Source organism: Apus apus, chromosome 13 (assembly GCF_020740795.1).
Source record: "Apus apus isolate bApuApu2 chromosome 13, bApuApu2.pri.cur, whole genome shotgun sequence".
In the NCBI taxonomy this organism is placed as follows: domain Eukaryota; kingdom Metazoa; phylum Chordata; class Aves; order Apodiformes; family Apodidae; genus Apus; species Apus apus.
This window is the reverse complement of record NC_067294.1, coordinates 11,119,067-11,138,878: the sequence shown is the minus strand read 5'-3', so window position 1 is coordinate 11,138,878 and position 19,812 is coordinate 11,119,067. Positions and strand designations below refer to the sequence as shown.

Sequence of the window (19,812 nt, the reverse complement as noted above, 5' to 3'; positions counted from 1 at the left end):
GGCCCCTCGCCGCCTCCTCCCGCCTCTTCCCGCCTCCCCGCCCCGCAGCCCGCGGGGAGCAAGGCGCTTTTCAACTCCTGAGGCGTCAGTTTTGACTTTCTCATTAATTCCACGCGTGATCTGAATGACGAGCAGCCTGAAAACAAAACAAAACAAAACAAAACAAAACAAAACAAAACAAAAGCTGGCGGGGAGCGTGCCCCGCCGCCGCTGCTCCTTACCCCGGAAAAACAACCCCCCCCCCCCGAAGTGAAAACAGCTCCAGGGGAGAATCCACGTTCCTGTTGTGATCGACACGCGCGCTCTGAAGCTGTGAAAGATCAGTTGTGTGTTGGTAACTTCAGGTAAAGAGACCTTAAACCTTTCACAGATAAGGAAACCGCAGCAACTTCTGTCAGAGAAAATAGGCTCATTTTTGCTTTGGGGTGCCGCCACTATTGATACTTTATTGATACATTGCAGGACCAGCAGTATTGATTAAAAAGCAGCCTTTTAAAAACCCTCCGTATCGTTTGCTCTGCTGTCTAGATCTGCCTGGGAGGTGCTTCCAAATGGGAAGGAGAGAGGATCTTTGATAGTGTCAGTACTGAAAAATCCCAGGTTTTTGTTCAGTACTCTGTTTTTATCTCTGGACTGGAGGTTCAGGGGCGGAGGGGCTGTACCCAGCCTTGTCGGTCTTTACTTTGGCATTTGCACAGAAAAGCAGACATTCCCTGCAATCAAGCATTGCCTAATATTTACATTTCAGGTGGAACCTCAGGTGGCCAAAAAGCCCATCAATATATGGTCAGAGAAAGGGAGGCCACTTTGAGCCTGCAGAATCCGTGCTCGTGTCTTTTGGTGTTAGGCAAATGCTATAGATCTTGCTGTAGAAATGCAGAGTATTTCCAACAGTCGATGTTTACCCTCTCCACGAGGGTTTAAGTAGATGTCATGGTAAGCTGAACAGGCAAGTTGCAAAAAAAGTTAAAAGAGCTCCTTCCCTCTCCCCTGGCTACCCACAGTCGAAACACCAGTGGATCTGACTTCACATTCCTCTTAGGGACTTCCACAGGAGTTTTAATTTAGTTTGAAGTGTATGGTGACTCCAAGAATACCAGAGTGAATCCTTGTGAGGAGCGATGTCTATGACAAAAGCATTAAGAGGAGTGTTTTGTGTGGACATTCTGCAGAAACCTAATAAGAAACCTCAGAACTAAGTAACAGTCATTACAGCATTTTCATTGCTCTTCTAGAGGCTTTGGCTGTGGAACAATTGGAACATCAAGTACCTCATGTCTTCATGGAAGAAACAGGGAAACAAAATCTTCTTTCACTGTGGATAAAGAATGTGTATTGGGTTGTTGTTTTTTTTCTTTTCACCCTACACAGATTTTCTAAAAAGTGTGTGTGTAGTGGGAAATGCAATTAAATATTTAAGGAAATCATTTAACTTCCACCTGCTTTACTCTTCTCGAGGTATATAAAGTTTTATTGCTAATGTATTTCTGTGCTAAGGAAACCTGTGGCCTTGAAGAAATGTGCCTCTGGGCTCCTCATGCTCCAGCATCTCCTGCCAAGGAGCAATAAGCTGGGGTTTGCTGACACACAAACACTAGCATGTGCCATCTGCCCATCCCACTCACTGCCTCTGGTTATCCAGATTGTCCCATCATCTTTAAAACATCAAATCTACAGAGAGCAGTTTCTCGAACTACAAAATAATCTTGAAAAACACTCCGTTCTGTTCCACTGGGCACACCCTCCTAGGCAGCCCAGCATGTGGCTGCCAAGGAAGCCCTTTTGCTTTGCCTCTTGCCCAGCAGCTCTTGTTCAGTCCCCTGGTCCCCCAGCAAAGAGCTCTACAGGTTGCACAGGACAGTCTTACCATCCCTCTCTGCCTCACCAATAAAACCTCTCTGCAGTGGCTCTCCCTGGTTCTTCTCTCCAGGCTTCTAGCTCTGCTTTATCAGTCAGCAGATAAAGGCATCCTCTGATCTCCATGTGGGCAGCTTGTCTGGTCACACAGGTAAATGTTAATAGGAAGTGGAGACACAACCAAAGTAACGTTGAGCTTCTTGAACTTGAGCCTCTGGGGGCAGCAATCAGGGACCTTAGGACAACCTTCCTGAAGAACTTCCTCCAGTTTCCAGCATGCAAAATCAAAGCCCATGGATTTTGGTGTCTAACCTTAGAAAGCCCTGGTATCAGACAGAGGTTTAGCATGTCTGACTTACTTAGAAAACCCATCAGACTAAGTAACAAAGAGGCCTGTCCTAGGTTTTGAAATTTTATGTATGCACTTGATTATAAATTCAGACACATCATGCAATGCTTGGCAAAAGAAAAAAAGAAAGAAAAAAAAAGAACAAACAAAAAAACCCCACCAAACACATAAAATCAACTACTTCACTCTGCTCCCCTCTAGAGGTTTCCACCAAGGATGAGACAAATACCAAGTAAAAACAAAGTGGGTGGAGGGAAGAGAGCACAATAAATGAAAGATGCAATGGATCAGAGTCCTCAGGTAATCAAAATACTTAAAGCCATAAATATATATATATAAAAGAAATAATCTCTGTCCATACCTCAGGACTAGGTGTCACAGGATTATATTGCTATCAATAAAATGTTCTGTACAAATAGCTGTGAAGAATTGCTACACTTTCAGTTTATGCCATGGTCCAATATTATCTCCTAGAGTCAAAAACTAATTAGGTATTAAACTTTTCAGAGTGTCGTTGTGGATTAGAAGGCTTAGTTAAATAATTGCTGGACTCTAGTGTGTTCTCTTACATTGCTTTCATCTAGTCTTCCACCTCTCTGCTTCCTCAAGGCCAATGCATGGAGTATTAAAAAGATGACAAGTTTCAAATTCAGAACAGTCTATCTTTGCCAGCACTACAGCAGGCAAAAGTGTGGGGGAAATGAACTGCACCACCATTTTAGGATCTAACTCAGGAAACCTACCCTCCTAGGTACTGATTTTCATCCAAAAGCTTTGTGAACTTGCAGCAGTATTAAAAAATGTGGTTTTTTTCCAATCTACTTGAAATGAAATAATTTGCTTTTTCCATATAGCAGCAATTAGAAAGCCCTTACCTCCTGGATCACATTAATTTTGTCTACAATAGAGTTATCTTCTTTTGCTCCATTTTGGCGAGTGCTTACGTCAGCCCCAAATTTGAGTTTGATAAGCCCAGAGTGAAGAACTACATGCACTTTTCCCTCCAAATTACATGCTAGGCAAGTTCCATCCACACAATTACCGACTTTGGTTTGGTCTGTAAGTCCCACAGGTCCTGAGTGTTAGTTATGCAAAGTACTTCAATCTCAGAACCATACTGTACTATCAGGGATTGATACTCCAAAGGCAGTGGTACAACTGTCTAGTGAGGGCTGCAGAGCTCTTCCTTAAAGCCCAAACACCCTTTTCCCAGCCTGTTCAGACATATTCCCTTCTCAGCTGCTCCCAGCCCTTCTGAAAACCTCTTGGGAATGTGATTCTGTTCACGAGAACTGGATGGTCACCTGTGGTGAAGGTTTCTGGGAGGACCCTTCTCTAAACAGGTCACATGCATTTCTGGCAGAGGCTCAGGCATTCAGGAAGCTGATGGCTGGCACGGAGGAATGGGGAAGTCAGTACCTCATCCTTCCTGACGAAAGAAAATGCCATCATGGCTTCCCCAAGACTGTCAGAAATGGTGCTAAAAAAACTGAGCACTGCTTGCAGGCCAGGGAGTAGCCACACATCCAGAAACGTGCTGGTGAGGGCAGGGCAGGACTTGCTCAGCACCCTGCAGAGCCCTTTCCCTCTGCTGGCAAGGGGCAGAGCTGTGCTCTGTTCTCCCATGGCTACCTGTGGCTGGAGGCACAGGAGTATGTGTCAGTAACACAGATTTCACTGTGGAAACGCTAAACTCACCCTCTGCAGTCATGTGCAGCAGTGCAGGAACTTGCTGGCTGCAGCAGCAGCACCCAACTGCGTTAGCTGGTCATGGCTTCTTCACCCCGGCTGAAAGCAGTAACTAGTTGGCAGCCAGGGAAGCCCAGGTAATAAAAGTGCCAAAGGACAGGCTCATTTCTTTTGCCTCATCTGAGTGGCTGAGAGCAGCTGTCCTTCACATCTCACTGGCTTTGAGCAGTAGAGAATATTTGCAGTCACCTTGAACTACTGCTGAGCTCCCAAAATCTGGCCATGCACTTTTGGTTATGCTGACAACTGATGAGTGCATCAAGGGCTGTGGATCCATTACAGCTTGGCGAGCCCATTTAAACCATGAAAGGAAATGTTACTCTCAGTCTGAGATGGATTTTGCTGAATTTACTGGTTTAAAACTCTGCAATTAGGTATATGCCAATTATCACAAGTGACAGAATAGAGTTGTAGCCAGGAATCATAATTTGTACAGAAGCACCCAGAACTATAGCCTTTATTTCTTAAAAATGTTTATGTTAGCAACCCTGGTTTGCAGTAGAATATTTTTAGGATTTGGAGAAGCAACACCCAGGCTGTGAATCTGTGTGTTGCATCTGAACTACAGCTAGGCACAGAGCAGCCTGCACCAACAAAGAGTAAGCCTATCTGCCCAGCAGTGTCCACAAAACCCCTCTGTGAAGCTGATGTGTGCACTAATGGCTACATCTGGAAAGCACAGCGTGTGCTTGATAAGAAAGAGTATCTGTACACGTGGAGATGTGGCCAGTAAAGCATCTTCATATGCTGCTGACCGTGGTATTTTGCATGGCTCTTTGAATACTCTCTAGGAGAAGTGTTCAAATGTGGCCCAGAGGCTGACTAAACTGATTCCATACAATGTTAATTCTTTGCTACAAAGATCACCTGTGTTACATGTGATAATCCCAATCTGTGGCATGGTCTTGAACAGCTTTGTACTTCAGCCAACCACTAAAAATGCTCTCAACAATTAATTCCTGATGATGACATGAAATCAGACAGCTTTGTTTATCTGTACCTATAGCCATTTATTTGGTTACCCAACTACATAATGGACAACATAGTCACCACAAGTAATAGTACATAAGTATCACTAGTACCATGAAATGACGTAGTTCACAGTTTGGAAGCAAGCAGCAGGTAAAATTTTTCTTATGTTTGTGTTGATTCTTAGCACTTCTTTCCTAAATTTGCATATGGTACAGAATTGCTCTTAATAGCAGGTATGCAGGGGAGCTCAAGAAACTTAGCAGGTCCCCATTATTAGAGGACATTTTGGACACTATTTAACTTTTTCTTTCCATCTCAGTTCTGACTTTTTTTTGTCTCTCTCTTTCTCTCTCTCTCTCTCTCTCTCTCTCTTACTTCTAGGCATACATGGACCATGCATTTTGGTCACATTATAGAATCTTAGAATCATGGAATACCAGGTTAGAAGGGACTCGAAGGAGAGAAGGGACTTGAAGGAAAGAAGGGACTTGAAGGAATATCTCGTCCACCCCTTCCAAACGAAAACGACTGGTCGAAGTGCACTGATCCTTTTGGTAGGTTTTGTGCTGTAGGAATACACAAGATGGAAAACCTTCACTTACTGTAATATAAAAACAATATCTGATTGCTACACTATTGTCATATTTGACAAGTTGCTTCCAAGTAGAGCTTTGTATTGCCTCAGAAAAAATATTTCTTCTTCCTCCTCTTTTAAGGAACTGTCTGGTTCTGTACAGAACATAGACATTATTATGTCTATAGAAGACTGAGCTCACAAGACAAATAAACAGACATCTATGCTGATTTAAATCGGTTTTCTTCAAAAAAGCTTATATAAAAATGCATCACTGTACCCCACAGAAGCTGGTTTGTGCATTGGACTAGTGCTACCTGTAGAAATACTTTATACAGATTTAATATCTCTTCCAGCATTTGGATTTGTCTGGGAATCCTTTCAGGCACTGGATTTGCTCCTGCTCAGCTGGTGGCAACCCCTCCATGGTCTTTCCTAGAGTAGGCTCAGACTTTTACTGAGCACTGATGCAAACTCAGTCCCTCCCTCAGGCTGAAGAGAAGTTATTTCTCTGGTGAGTTCCCAGAGGTGTGTGCCCACCATTGATTTTAAGAACCATGCCCTGAGGCTGCACTCCTGCTAGTCTCACCTCTGGCAAGGAGAGGAGATGCAGGCAACAAAATGCCATTCACGATTTTAGGGGAGAGATTTTCTCTGTAAGACTCATAGTCCCAGGCCAGAGTCCTGAAGAACAACTTGTATTTTTGAATACTTACAGTTTGAAGAGGTACCGGTATCTGAAGCCCCACTGGAAAGAAATGGTGTTGAATGTTAGTGCCTTGTAAAGCACAAATCAAATCACATCTTGTTAATAAGGAAATAAGAGACGTCAATAGACCTGACCCCCTTCTTTTGAGATGAAGGACAGACTTCTAAGACTGCCTGGCTCTCCTTGAGACCGAAGCAGAGGAGCACATGACACGTGGTCCTCAAATGAACAACTGATGGAGAAAATTGAGGGGAACATTTTGTAACTATAGAAAAGGATTTACCTGTTCCATTTAATTTGGTTGGTGAGTTCACCTAAGAAAGATGAAAAAGGATGTTACACAAAGGTGGCAATGCATTCAAGTTTAGGACTTGGTACTGTGCCCCTGCATCTCATGGTCAGAGATAAGTGGGGATGGAGGTGGACAAATGAAGAGGACATTTCTTGAAAGCAGACTTGGGAGTTAAGTGGGTGGGAGCAAGAAACCACATCAGCCAGTGGAGAAGCTGGCCTTCTGCTGGTTAGGAGCAGACCTCTTCCTTGTTATACCCAGGAACAGTCTTTCTGCCCCCTTCGCCCTCCCTTCTCAACACCCACAGGAGCCCAGCCCCATCAGCCCCTGGAGGCCACACACAGGCCCCTGTGAAGGAGCCAGCGCTGGGTGCCCAGCAGCCCCGCTGAGCCCCGTGCCCACAGTGCTGGGGGGCAGAGGGTTGGGGTGGGTCACTCACTCTGCAGCTTTTGCAGCAGCAAGTCCAGGCCACTTGTGACGTCACTGGTCAGGCACAGGAAGTGGTTGATCCTGGTCTGATCCAGCTGCACTACCAGCACGTCCTTCCCACGGATACTGAAATCCTGACTCGCAATCCTAGGGCACAGCCGGTCATTTCACCAAGGAAAACACTTTAGCATTAGAAAGTTAACCAACTCCTTTGTTTGGAAGGACTCTACAAAGAGGAGGGTGCTTTGGCCATATGAAGTGTCAGGTGAACAGCTCTCTGATAAGGTTGTGATTGTTAGATACTGTTATTTCTTTGGCGATGCCTTTTGCTTACCAAACCAGGACAGGAACTTTCATATGCTGCAAATGAGACAGGGTTTTGCTAACACCCTTGTGAGAATAGTGCTTTGACCTGCTGCAGGCAGGCTCCTACTATTCTAGCACAGCCACCATGGTGATAGAAAGAAAATGCCAAACATATTAAATGGTGTCCAGGCTTCTGGAAAATTACTTTGATCCCACAGGCTAGATTTTGACTTGCAGTACAGCTTCAATGGATTGTGCTGCTGCCAGCACAGCCCCTAGACGCATGGTGACTCAAAGTTATCCATACAATCCAAGTTCAAACTCAGCTTTAACTTGTTCAAGTTATAGAGATGACATTTTACAATCCAACTAGATGTTTGAGCTAGCCCTTCAAGTGGCTGGAGAGTTTAGTGCTGCAGCAAAATCTCTTGTGGATCTGTAACTTACTGTTGGCCTGGTTTTGCACCATTGAATAACAGCTGGCACCCAAGTGACAATTAGGAAGTGATAAGTTATAAATTAAATTTATCACTTGCAAGAGGAGGGATAATAAATCTGTCTAGCTATTTAAGCTTGTCCACAAAAAGAAGCAAAAAACTGGTGGGAAGTGAGCCAGTTACCTCTGCAGCCAAAGGCTGTTCACTGGGACTTACATGCAGGAGTGTCACTAATATGCATCCACGAGAGTGTTGCTGTAAACTGAACCCTATAGGCTTCATCTCTGACAAAAATATTTTTTCTGGTAATAAAAGACAGTGGTTTTCATCAGAATCCACCAACCATGTAGCTGCCAAACCTGAAGGAACCACTGGCATGGCAGGCAGGTACCTCTCCCTCCTCATTATAATTGTGTGGACGTGGTGCCCTCTGGCTCAGCTGGAAAAGGGAGCAGATTCCCAGCATAGTGTGCTGGGACAGGCAGTGGGGTTTCATCCCAGCATTCAATATCATATTTTTTCAAAGAAAAAAACAAGTGTTTTCAGGTGAAACATACCTGTCCTTGGCCAGTTTAAATTCCTACAAATAGGATTACCAAAAAAAAAAAAAAAATTAGTGTGATTTCAAGAAAGGGCAGCTGGCTGAGAAATAGACATATTCATGAAGAAAAGTGGAATACTGCTACTTGCTTTGAGGAAGAGGAAACTATCTGGTTGCTCTCTCATCTTCTGCAAAGCCTGAAGATGCTGCATAGCCTCATCTCTCCTCTGTTCCATTTCCTTCCTTGCTTTGGCAACATCTGCCAGTTGTTTTTCCTCATTGGATTGGATGTCACTCAGGATCTTCTTTTCTTTCTGAATTATCTCCGTCTTCATCTTTTCAAACAGCTTTTGCAGCTGAGAAGTCACTCTTTTAGTATTGGTCTAAATGAACAGATAATAAAATGGTGCACTGGCTCAGGAACTCAAAACTTCAGCTTAGTGTTTAATGAATATTTCTTAATTAGGGTTGTGTCTATCCTGTGCATTGGCTTTAGGAAGGATATGGACTATAAGAATTTGCTTAGATATCTGATAAAACAGAAGGTTACAAAAATTAATCCTGATATAGTAGATACTGTATCAGATGATATCCAGCTAGCAATGTGAGAACTGTATTGGTACACACTGAAAATCCCACTTGTAGAATGTAATTTTTTTTCTTTCATTTAACAGATGGAAAACTTTAAAAATACATAATAATATATATAATGTATATAACCATAATCTGTGGTGTGCCAGTCCTGCAACCTAGTTTATGCAACCACAATAAATAGTGGAGCCTCCCAGCTGATTACTCTTATGGAGCTGTGCTGTGAGAAAGCCTGGCTTCTGGCTGTTTCTTAAAGCAATGTTTTTGGACTACATCTGTCTGTTAATCTGCTTTTATCAGTATAATTGCCATCACTTACTACAGGGAATTTGTGGAGGACAGATATTCTGAATTAGTGATGATCTGGGTACCAACCTTGAGCTGAATCTCACTTTCCTGAAGCTCTTGTAGGGCAGTAGCTAAAGCGCCTTTACATTCCTGCAGCCACGTCACGGTGTCTGAGAGTTTATCCTAGCAGAAGGAAAGACAGCACTGAACTTCACAGCAGGGCAGCAGCACGGGCAGCTTTAAACCAGACTGGCAGCTTGTGGAGCTGGTAAAGTGACATGGGTGCCTTCTGCCCACTTTCACCAGTGAATCCTGTCATAAACTGTGTTCGCTTGCCTCCTCATAAAGATAGGCCATAATGGGAAAACTAGTATGATCTTGAGATCTTTCAAGTCAATGTTTAATTTTTATACCTGTGCTCCTGCCTCCAGTAGTGTTTTCACACCTTGAGCACCCATGAATGACCATGGCAGACACAGCAGCCAGATTCCTGTTTCTTTAATAAAGATTATGCCAAAAAGCTTAAGTTTTCCATGAGATAGTTGTCACAGCTGAAAACTTTTAACTTTTTAAAAATTAAAAGACAAATTATCAAGTTTGACCAAAGTTCCTTGCACCAAAACCCTTTTATAATTCCTCCTGAAGAGCTGCATTCCTGATTTCCTTGCCTGTCCTGGGGAGTTTAAAAAAATATGTCAAGAGGAATATGCAGCTGAGATCTCAGTTTACCCTGCACCACAGACAAAGCAGTGTTGTTCCTTTACCATCTTCAGGGATGAAGGAAATGGCAACTACACAGCCCACTTCTGTTTGGCAGCCCTGAATTTTTCATATGTAACTTTGGGGAGAAAGTCGATTTGTGATACATCTACACTGCAAAGGATGCTTACTGCTAACTCCCCAGGAGGCTGTGACCTGTCCTGAGGTCCAGAGCGAGCCAGGCCCTTCCTGCCCACACACTGGGCTCCTGCTCGGGCTCTAAATTGAGCCCAGAAATTTCAAATGCAAGGCAATGACTGAGCACAGCAGATGCATTTTATCCCTTATTCTCAGCTGATTCTGGAGCATTGCAAGGACAGCAGCAGGACTCAAAGGCAGGGACATGGAGGCCCCGTGTCTCAGTGCCCGCAGGGATGCTGGCTTGGCAAAACCTAGGGCAGAAGGAAGAGCCTTGAGTGGGAAAACGTGTCTCCCAACCCAGAGTTCAGCAGTGGTGGGGTCCCACCTCCTCCTGTGGAGGAGGAGATTTCTTAATCCTTGCAGGAATGTGTCTTAATCCCGGCCAGGAACACACTTGTCAGCGGCAGTTCGCAGTTGCCTGCGGCAGCACAGGACGGGCACGTTGCTCCAGCGGCGAGGGACAGCCGTGCCCTGCGCCGGCCTCTGCCTCGCTCTCCCACACACACATCCACATCAACACAACTGCAAGAAACACTTTGCTCTGCTCTCCTCCCTCTGCTCAGCCTGCCAGGCTGCTTTGGCAATACAAAGAAGGAAATGAAAAGCAACTTCCAGCAGAATACACCAGTCCCCGCTGGGGTGCACAGGAAATCCCTGGGGCTCCTGCCTGCCTATCTCTCGTTCCCAGCCCTGTTGTTCCCCAGTAAAGCCTTACTCCACCTCCTGTGGCTTCCCCCCTTCCTCCATGTAAGAGTTTGGAACAAATCCCAGAGGGACTGTGGGGAGAGGAGAGCCCCTTACCAGCTGTTTGTCATGTGCCTCCTTCAGGGTGATGATGCTGTGGCCCCTGTGACATCCCGTGATGGAACAGAGCGTACAGATGTACTGCTCCTCGTCCTGGCAGTAGCACTCCAGCAGCCTGCCATGCTCCAGGCATCTTCTCTCCTCGGCTACACCTGCACCCACCTCCACCAGGACATGGGAAGCTTTGGTGTTGTGTTTGTCCAGATGGCCCTGGCACAAAGACGCATCACATATCAGGCAGGTTTTCACTGCTGGCTGGGGCAAATCCAGGCAGAAGTCACAGAGAACCACGTCCTTCTTCTCCTCTGCAGAGCCCTTGCCCTGTTGTTCTTTGGAAGTCGTGGCCTGAAATGCCTCCACAATGCTACAAAGCTGAAAATTCTTCTGCAGCTCCAGGACAGGCCCCAGATACAGCTTGCACAGCGGGCAGGAGTAAGGGATCTTGGATTGCTGCTGGACACCGAGTGCCTCCTGGATGCACTTCTTGCAGAAGCTGTGACCACAGCTCAGGGACACAGGGTTGCTGTAAATGCCCAGGCAGATGGGACAGGTCAGCTCCTCCTCCAGGCTAGCACCCCCTCCATATTCTTCCTTAGCTTTTGCCATGAGTGCAGAAACGGGGCGCTAGCCAGTCTGCGAGAATCGAAACTAAAAGGACGTCCTTGGCACTGTGCCCTGGTTGGACACACAGCCCAGAGGCTGCAAGTACTTCCTTCCTGCCCTGTGGCCGGCCTGCAGAGATCCACTCCCTGTGCTGGGCTCCACCCACAAACAGCTCATGTCAGCCATGGCAGCTGCTTCGAGATGTTTGCCCTCAGTCACTGTGTGGTCTCAGGAAGCATCACCCCAGGTGTGAGCCCCAGCGTGCTGGTGGGAGCAAGGGAGAGAACGAGTTGCACAAGCCTCCTGCAGCCCTCTGCCCTCCTGGAAAAATCCTCCATCCCATGGCAGGGACAGCCACAGGAAAGAGAAACCCTGCATGAGAAGAGTACAGGCCTGGCAGGGGTAATTCCCAGGAATTCCCGCTGCTTTGTCTGATTCTTCTCCACAACAACTACAGCTGCTCCGCTAAAGGAACAACAGTGAGAACCCAGGGGAAAGTCTGACTGGGACTTCCTGAGGCAGGTCTCCTACCTGCAGCCGGCTGAGAAGGGAGTGGGGGCTGGTGAGGGCTCCCAGAAAGGCACTCCAGGACAGGAATACCCCTGTACCCTGTCACCAGCCTTGCTTACCGCACTTTGTGCCCCCAGCACCCAAGGCCAGGCAGACCAGCAGCCCCTGCAGGTGCGTTTGGGAGACCCAACTCCACCCACATGGTTTTCCCTATCATTTTGGTCTATAAAATGCAAAAGACAGCACACAGCCACTTTCTTCCAAGACTGAACAAGGATTTCTTCTAGCATATGCAAAGCTGTAGTGTCCCTCAAGGTGCCTCGCTGTCCCTGCTGGGGTAGAGAGCTCTGGCCAGGACCCCTTGGCGCAAACACCCTGGCTGTGTCAGAAGGCACCAGAATTGCCATGGAGTTTTGCAAACTGGGTTACTTTAATACATGCAGCCAGTAAAGCTTTTGATACATCCAAGCAGAAAAGCACAACAGTATTTCCATTGTGACTGACAGAAGAATGAGAGAGGACCTCTTGCAGCAAGCAGCAGTGAGCTGTGATATACCCCACAGCAGCCTCTGCCCTCACACAGGTGAGCCATCACAGCAGCCCAAATTCCAATTTCCAACAGGCCAGCTTGGCACAGCCTCCACACAGTTCCAATCCCAATGCCTAGGCCTGGAAATGCAAAACAGCACCTTGTCTCTAGGTCCCTACAGGATCTCCAAAGAGCCACAGAACGCACCAAAGATAGCATGGGCAGGATAGCTAGGAGGGATGCTTAGTGTCTCTATAAGCCACAGGCTTCCAGTAGGATCTCCATCCTTGGAAGTTGCATTATAAAATGATAGTTGATTTGTTCTGCAGTCTAGCTCTACCCTGACCACTTCAAGGCCTTCAGGAATGTTCTGTCGTGTGATCATACGTGTACCTATAAACACAGAAAGGTAACCACCAGACATTTCCAGGTAGCTTTCAAGGTTCTCTTGAATGATGCCAACCTTCCAGCGCTGGGATTGGCTGACTTGCACCTCCCAGAAGTGACTGCCCTCTGAGAAGCTCTGGTTGCTCTCCACATATGGGTAGGAAGTGTATGTTTTGCGTGCACCAAAGTGCGGAGAATAGAGTCTGGGTGCAGAGACAATGGAACTAGAACGTCCAAAATCTTGATTGTGTGAATGAGACAAATGTTCATGAACTATAAAAAAAAAAAACAAAACACATTATGTTTAACAGATAATTGTGCAGATTTAAATACATCCCCATTATTGAAAGCCAGATTGCCCAATCCAATCATTTAACCTAAGCCATCCAATTCAAGTCTAACGCACTGAAGTCAATAAAGGCGCACGTTAACTGAACCACCTTCCGTACCTCTCTTAGCTGCTCCTTTGTAATTCTAAACCAGGTTAGTATTGACTTGGGTTTTTTTTAAGTGCTTTCTTGCTTTGTCTTTCTGGTTTTCACTGGGATGGAATTAATACAGATTGGGTGGAGAATGGTTTTGGAATAGCCTTGAGGAGAAGGACCTGGGGTGCTGGTCAGTGGCCCACGAACTGTGCATGTCGCATGCCGGTGCAGACACTCTGGACAGAGCCTGTCCCTCCACATCTTGGCCCTAGGCTCACTGTCAGCAAGGGCTCAGGCCCCACCAAGAAACCAAGGACAAGGCAGCCCTCATTTTTTTTGATTCACTTGGGCAAGCCTCCCACTCAGCACAGCACCAGGACTGTAGGTTGATCGTACAAAACATTACAAAACACTAGAGGTATTTTCATGGGAAGACTGGATTGTTTCTCTCATAAGACAAACTCCACCTGCCTCATCACTGCTGTGATGAGTTCTCAGCTTTCCCTGGGCTTTGCATCAAAGAAATGCTACAGACAGAAGAGGTGTTGCTATTCTCTTAATCCTCCCACAAGATTTCTCCTTCAACATCCACACCTCTTTATCCAGAGCCCATTTTAACAGGCTGGACATCCCAAAGCCCTGAAACCTGGAACAAGCATCCTTTTATGTACAGAGATGTGGAAATAATCATACAGTGTCAGGGATCAGTTCTTCCAAGAGGGATCTGGTTGCTTGGTGTCTTATTACAAACCTTTCTGGAATTTCTTGGGTTAGCTTCTCCATCTTGCTTGTCACCTAGCACAATGAGCACTTACCAGGTGGTGTTGCAAATGAGGACTCCACATCTAAGAGGAATTTCTTGTAGAGCCTTTGAACACTGACTGCTGTGGATTCATTCAAAATAAAAGGTGGCTTTGGCAGTTTTACATGAACTTTCTTAGGAACTGGCTTGTGTTTCCTAAAACATGCAGAAAAGCAGCAAGTCATTGGGAAAACCATCATCGAGCCCATCCCTCAGCCAACAACATCCCCTGCTCCACACCCAGCCATGATGGGAGATACAGGAAGCAGCTTCTGTCCTCCCCTCCCTCTGCACCTTGACCAGGGACTCCCCCTCTGACCAGTCTTTGCCCAGAACCTCAAATCTCTTCAACATGGTTAGGATGAAGTTCCCTCCACGGACAACACTGGTCCCCAGAGGGCCTTGCCTCAGACACCTCAGCCCCAGCCTCTGCCAGGACAGCCCCTACACCACCACCTTTGTGGTTCCTGGCCTCAATTCCCCACCGCAGGAGCCATCAACTTTGGAGCCTCCTGACTGCACTGCATGTTTCAGCTCCTGCCCCATTTGCTTCTCACAAGCAGAAGGCAATGCAAACTGGAGGACAGCTCAGGATATCAAAGCTCATGTATCCTTTTCTTGCCCACCCAGGGACCCAAACATTCAGAATGGGCCTCCAGAACACACGCAGAGGCTACAGAACAAGAAGCCGTGTTGTACGTGTCCCGCATGTCCTCTGTTGGTATTTTGGGGCTTCTCCAGGACTCTGACAAAGCCAGGCTCAGCCTGCGCAGGCAGCGTGCCCAGGGGGCAGCCAGGTGAGCACAGGGAGCCATGGGCCTGCAGTGCACGCAGCCTGGGCTAGCAGCCCCCCACCACTGGGCTATCACTCATCTGGAGCAACGTGCAATGCAGCAGTAGATCACCCTGGGAAGAGCTTACCTGGCTTGAATTGCTGCAAAAGTCTGTAAAAGACATTTTAAGGCAGAGTCAGCACAGCACAGGCAAAGGCCAGCCCAAGAGCTCAGCGCCTCAGGGAAGGGAGATGCTCTTAGGTACCTTGGTGAAAAGAAGAGGGTCTTTCTGATCTCTCAGAGCCTCCAGCTCCTGTACATCATGGCTGGCTGCATCTTCCTCCTCTTTGTAGTTTTGTATCTTTCTCTGAATCTGAGAAAGCTGCTGCTCTTCGTTGTGCCGGAGAGCTCTCAGGACTTCTTCTTTCTTGTTGACTAGCTGCAGACCCATCTCTTCAAAGAGGCTCTCCAGCTGATTCCTCCGCTGGCTCTCCGTAGTCTATTAAGAAAACACTCTCAAAGCTGTCAGGGACTGAATCTTGTATTTTCCACACTCACCCTCACTCAAAAAGAGCCTGGTACTTCAGGCTGAGAGAAGCAGCTACTCAATGAGAGCCTCTCCTTATGACAAGAAACCAAGATGTCCCACTACCGCAGAAAGGCCAAGTGACAGAGGGGGCCTTCCCCAGCATCTGGCACCTGACCAGACAAAGATGAAAAAGTACTGCTGAAGTCTTTCCTCTGGGCATCTCTTGACTTATTCTGCACTGCTATTTTCTACAGATACCACAGGCCTTTGGTCCTTCGGAGGACGGGTGAGGAGCAAGTTTCTCAGCTTCTTGCTTCCACCAAGCTTCCTTCAGTGCCCAAATGCAGCTCGGCTGCTACACAGGACACTGCCAACAGGTACAGTTTTGTCTGCTCACTGGAAAGGAGGGTTTCCTTTGCCCAGTGCCAGGACGTCCAGTCCCACCACTTTTACTGGTGGAGGGAGTCAAGTGCCAGTTCTGCCTAAGCAGCATGAACTAGGGTTTGTAGACCTGCCTTAAATTCCCTGCCCTTTCAGGGCTTTTAGATAGCTATTTGCATGCTGGGAGCCAAACCCAGACACTTTGGGGCAAATCTTTTAACCTTGTTGCCGCCAACTTCTTAGGCCAACAGGCTAATCTAAAGGGATTTCTAGCTGTAAGGAGGCCTCAAGTCATTATAACATGGCCTGTATTTATTCCACACATATTGTGAGTCTGCAAATTGACTAAGTTTGGGGCAGAAAGCCAGCTGGTACCCACCCACCAATCCAGAGGCATGGACTTAACAGCAACTTCCACACTCCTAGGTCCTTCAGAGCGTAAGAATGGACTACCCAGAGTGATAAGAAAGTTGTTGATTATCCCACCTCAAAGAACAAACCTAGAAAATATCGGAGAAACCACCCAGGAACCAGAAAAGCTCCAGAATCCATGATCTGGGGAAGGGCAAAGGAAAACCTTATCTCATCAGCTACCAGCATGCAACCACCCCAAAGTGATCCCTGAACCTGGAACAAACCTCTACTTCGTCTTCTTGTGTCAGCAGGTTTGATATGATTCCACGCAGTGCAGCTTTGCGTGTTTTCACTGTTTCCAGAGCCCCACAAAAAGCACTCTACAGAAAAACCAAGGGAGACATCAGGACACCACTGGCATACGTGCACGAGGTCAGAAATTTGGAAGAAAAGAAGTTAAGCAGAACTTGCAAAGAGTCTGTTCACTGCATGCTGTCAGGACTAATCAATACATTAAGGTTTACTGGAAGATGTTATCCCTGAAAAATAAAACAATCACAAGCAGAAGAAGGACTACTGGAAACAGAAAACTATCTGTGTGCAACAGCCACACATAAAGCCACTTAGAGGGCAGACAGCTTCCTTTCTGTTCCTCTATGATTCATTTTCTCTGCATAAAGGCAGCTCAGGCTGATCTCCTGGCTGGAAGGTGCACTGAGGAGTAAAAGCAAAAACCCATGCACCAGGTCCCACCCCTCCAGCTCCTCCTGATGGCAAGAAAGAGTTTGTAACATCTTTGTTCATATCCTGAGGGGCAGGCCCAGAGGCAACCTGGGGCAAAAGCTATGAATAAAAGCCCAATATGCCATGATGGAGATTTAGCCCCATCCTGAGCTTGCAGACCAGGAGAGGTTCCATCCCTGTGCTGTGGGCAGCTCTCCGTGCTGCACAGCCTCATGGCTTTCCTAGAGTGACCCGTGCCAAAGCCACTGCCCCAGCAGCCTCTTACCTGTGCTTGGCCAAAAGCCTCCTCCAAAGCCGTGATCTCGTGGTTCTTGTGGGAGCTGGTGACAGAGCAAAGCACACAGATGCAGACCGAGTCAGTCTGGCAGTAGCACTCCAGCAGTTTGCCGTGCTGGGGACATCTCCTCTCAGCCAAGAGCTGGGCATCGCAGGGCTCGACCAGCACGTGGTCTTTCAGGGGGCTCCTCGTGTTGTGCTTGGTCAGGTGGGCCTGGCACAGGGAGGCCTCACAGTTCAGGCAGGTCTTCACAGCTGGCTGGGGCTCCTCAAGGCAGGAGTCACACAGGATCGCCTCGTTCTGCTGGCCTGAACCTTCACCCTTCTCTTGCGCTCCACCTTTTTCCTCCTCTTGGTGAGCAGGAGCATCCAAAAACTTCTGTGCTATGCTGCGGAGCTGGATGTTGGTCTGGAGCTCCATGGTGGGGTCTGCCAGGGCCTGGCACAGCGGGCAGCTGAAAGGGCCCTGCTGGTGTCTGCGCACCTCCTGGATGCACTTCTTGCAGAAGCTGTGACCACAGCTCAGGGACACAGGGTTGCTGTAAATGCCCAGGCAGACGGGACAGGTCAGCTCCTCCTTCAGCCCAGCCACAGGTCCCAGTTCAGCCATGGACTGGCCACGCAGGGCTGCGGGTAAGAGAGAGGAGAGCTCTAGCAGAAAGTGAAACTGGAAGGGGTAGCAGAGGAGCCTCTGCAGCTCTGCAGGCAGGGAGCTTCTCCCTCTTGCAAGAAACATCATCCCTGTCCCATCAGTCTGAGAAGCTATAGAGACATTTCTGAGCAGCTGTTGGCACAAAGCACACAGTCAGTAAGTGACTCGTAGCAAAAAAAATGGTCCCCATGAGCCCCCGTTGAAGAAACCTTGCTGCCTGGGGTGTTTGCAAAGGCTGGTGGTATTTGACTGCTTTGCTTGCTCCTGTGCTCCAGAAGACTTGTTAAACGTGTCACTTGAACCAAGAGAAACTCCTGATTCACTGTCCAGGCAAGAACTCTGTACTTGGCTAAATGCCCACAGGAACGTGGGCCACCTGCAGGCAGCCTGCACAGCAGAATGCTGCACAGCCACAGCCAAACAGGCTTTTCATCTCTTCCCTTTGGCCTCACAGCTGCACTGATGTTGGGGTTCCCCTCACCAGCAGCACCAAAGGGAGGATAAATTCAGTAGCAGGGACAGAGCAGAAGCATCACGGAGAGAGCAATACCTAATTGCCAGATGCGTTTGTTTTTCTGTGTAATTTTAAAACACAAGAATATTTCAGTGCTCCTTGCATTGAATGGGTGCAAAAACCCAGCTGAGCAAACCTGAACTGATGTTTTCTGGACATAAACTTGAAGGTGAGCTGGACCCCAGGAACAAGGATGCTCAGAGCAGTGTCTCTCCCTCTGCTGCTGAAGTGTGCCAGGGAGAGCCCGAGGTCCGAGGGGGATTGCACAACTTGACTCCTTGGACTGCTGAGTCACTGCCTGGAGCTGCCTTTCAGTAGCTAGCAGTGATGAATGGAGATGGTGGTGACGACAAAAGTCAGGGCTTTCACCCAAGTGTTTGCCCATTTAGCAGTGCTGAGCAGAACCCTTCCCCTGCCTCTCTCCAGACCGACATGCTATTTTGCTGTTTCACTGCAATCAAGACTCTGAGTGATCTGAAACCAGCAAGTATGGATACAGATGATAGTGTATGCCAGGCTCCAGAGCAATCTAACACCCTCTCTGTGTCCTTCTCTAGCAGGTTCTGCATGGGTAGTCAGCCTTCAGTGGTCTGGGAGCTATTGAGAGCCTGGGGCAACATGTGCAAGTGTGCACTATGGCAGTGGGTGCAGTTTTCCTCAAGAACCATGGCTTTTGCAAAGGTGGTGAGGAGGTGCCTTCCCTCTGCCCTGCCATCTGCTGACCGGCAGGCAGGAGAGGGCAGCTCAGCTCTGCTGGGTGCTGCCCTACTCTCCCCAGCAGTCTGCTATTCCTCTGGTGCTCAGCCTCTCTCCAGGCAGTCACTTGCTCGTGGTGAGCAAAGCACAACTGCAGGAGCAAGGAGGGGTCCTTGTGGACATCAAGCTGTAAGGGAAGCTGAGACACTTAGAAAAGGAGAGAGGTGGCAGCCCTGGTGGGCCACTGCTGAGTGTGGCCTCCTGTGCTTCCGAGGCAGCAGGAGCCTGCAGACATAGGGAGCCGGAAACAATCTCTCAGAGTCAGCAGGGTGGTGGGGGTTTGTTGGATGGTTGGTGCTAGAAAAGCCAGTGGGGGAAGAATGGTGCCTTCTTACCTGCAGGAGGCTGATGAGAAACACGAGAGGTCCAAGTCTGCGTTTGAAAGGACTGAAGAGGAGAGGAAGAGGGAACAGGGATTACAGGACCCAAAACCAGCGGCACCTGAGGAAAGCTCTCCACCAGCTTTTAAAGACACACAGCAAGCACAGGAGGCACGAGTTGGGACTAACGAGCTGCTGAACTGATGCTGCAGCCACAGCCCCCTTCAGGCTCTAGGTCTGCTTGCAGGGTAATACTCCAGGAAGCTGCCTGGGAATGCAGTGCCAGGATGCACCACGGGTCAGGCTAGGAGGAAAAACCTCAGCTGTGGGTCTGTTACTGCATCCTGGAGCTGGCCATGAACCCCGTGCTCCGGTGCCTCTGCTCCTGTTGGCACCCACCCCAGGCACCCCCACACCAGCTGCCCCAGCTGCATCCCCGTATTTCCTCCTTGCAATCTC

General features: G+C 47.9%; 2 protein-coding genes across 3 annotated transcripts; both read right to left on the bottom strand.

Moving 5' to 3' along the window:
- Positions 1 to 420: 420 nt before the first annotated feature.
- On the bottom strand, positions 421 to 11,999 carry LOC127390089 (E3 ubiquitin/ISG15 ligase TRIM25-like). Of its 2 annotated transcripts, XM_051631261.1 has the most exons (9): positions 10,796 to 11,999; positions 9,182 to 9,277; positions 8,365 to 8,598; positions 8,232 to 8,254; positions 6,942 to 7,078; positions 6,494 to 6,524; positions 6,218 to 6,249; positions 5,365 to 5,493; positions 421 to 1,315 (listed from the first exon to the last, which is right to left on the bottom strand). In XM_051631261.1, the coding sequence occupies exons 1-8, from the start codon at positions 11,402 to 11,404 to the stop codon at positions 5,369 to 5,371; spliced, it is 1,287 nt and encodes a 428-aa protein (XP_051487221.1). In that variant the 5' UTR covers positions 11,405 to 11,999; the 3' UTR covers positions 421 to 1,315; positions 5,365 to 5,368. The 2 variants fall into 2 exon arrangements, with proteins under 2 accessions (XP_051487221.1, XP_051487220.1); XM_051631260.1 differs by lacking the exon at positions 421 to 1,315 and having other exon boundaries at positions 4,529 to 5,493; positions 10,796 to 11,998.
- A 323-nt stretch (positions 12,000 to 12,322) lies between these two features.
- LOC127390088 (E3 ubiquitin-protein ligase TRIM62-like) lies at positions 12,323 to 17,919 on the bottom strand. Its single transcript, XM_051631259.1, has 6 exons — positions 17,101 to 17,919; positions 16,376 to 16,471; positions 15,093 to 15,326; positions 14,976 to 14,998; positions 14,068 to 14,210; positions 12,323 to 13,100 (listed from the first exon to the last, which is right to left on the bottom strand). The coding sequence occupies exons 1-6, from the start codon at positions 17,848 to 17,850 to the stop codon at positions 12,616 to 12,618; spliced, it is 1,731 nt and encodes a 576-aa protein (XP_051487219.1). The 5' UTR covers positions 17,851 to 17,919; the 3' UTR covers positions 12,323 to 12,615.
- Between the last annotated feature and the right edge of the window lie 1,893 nt (positions 17,920 to 19,812).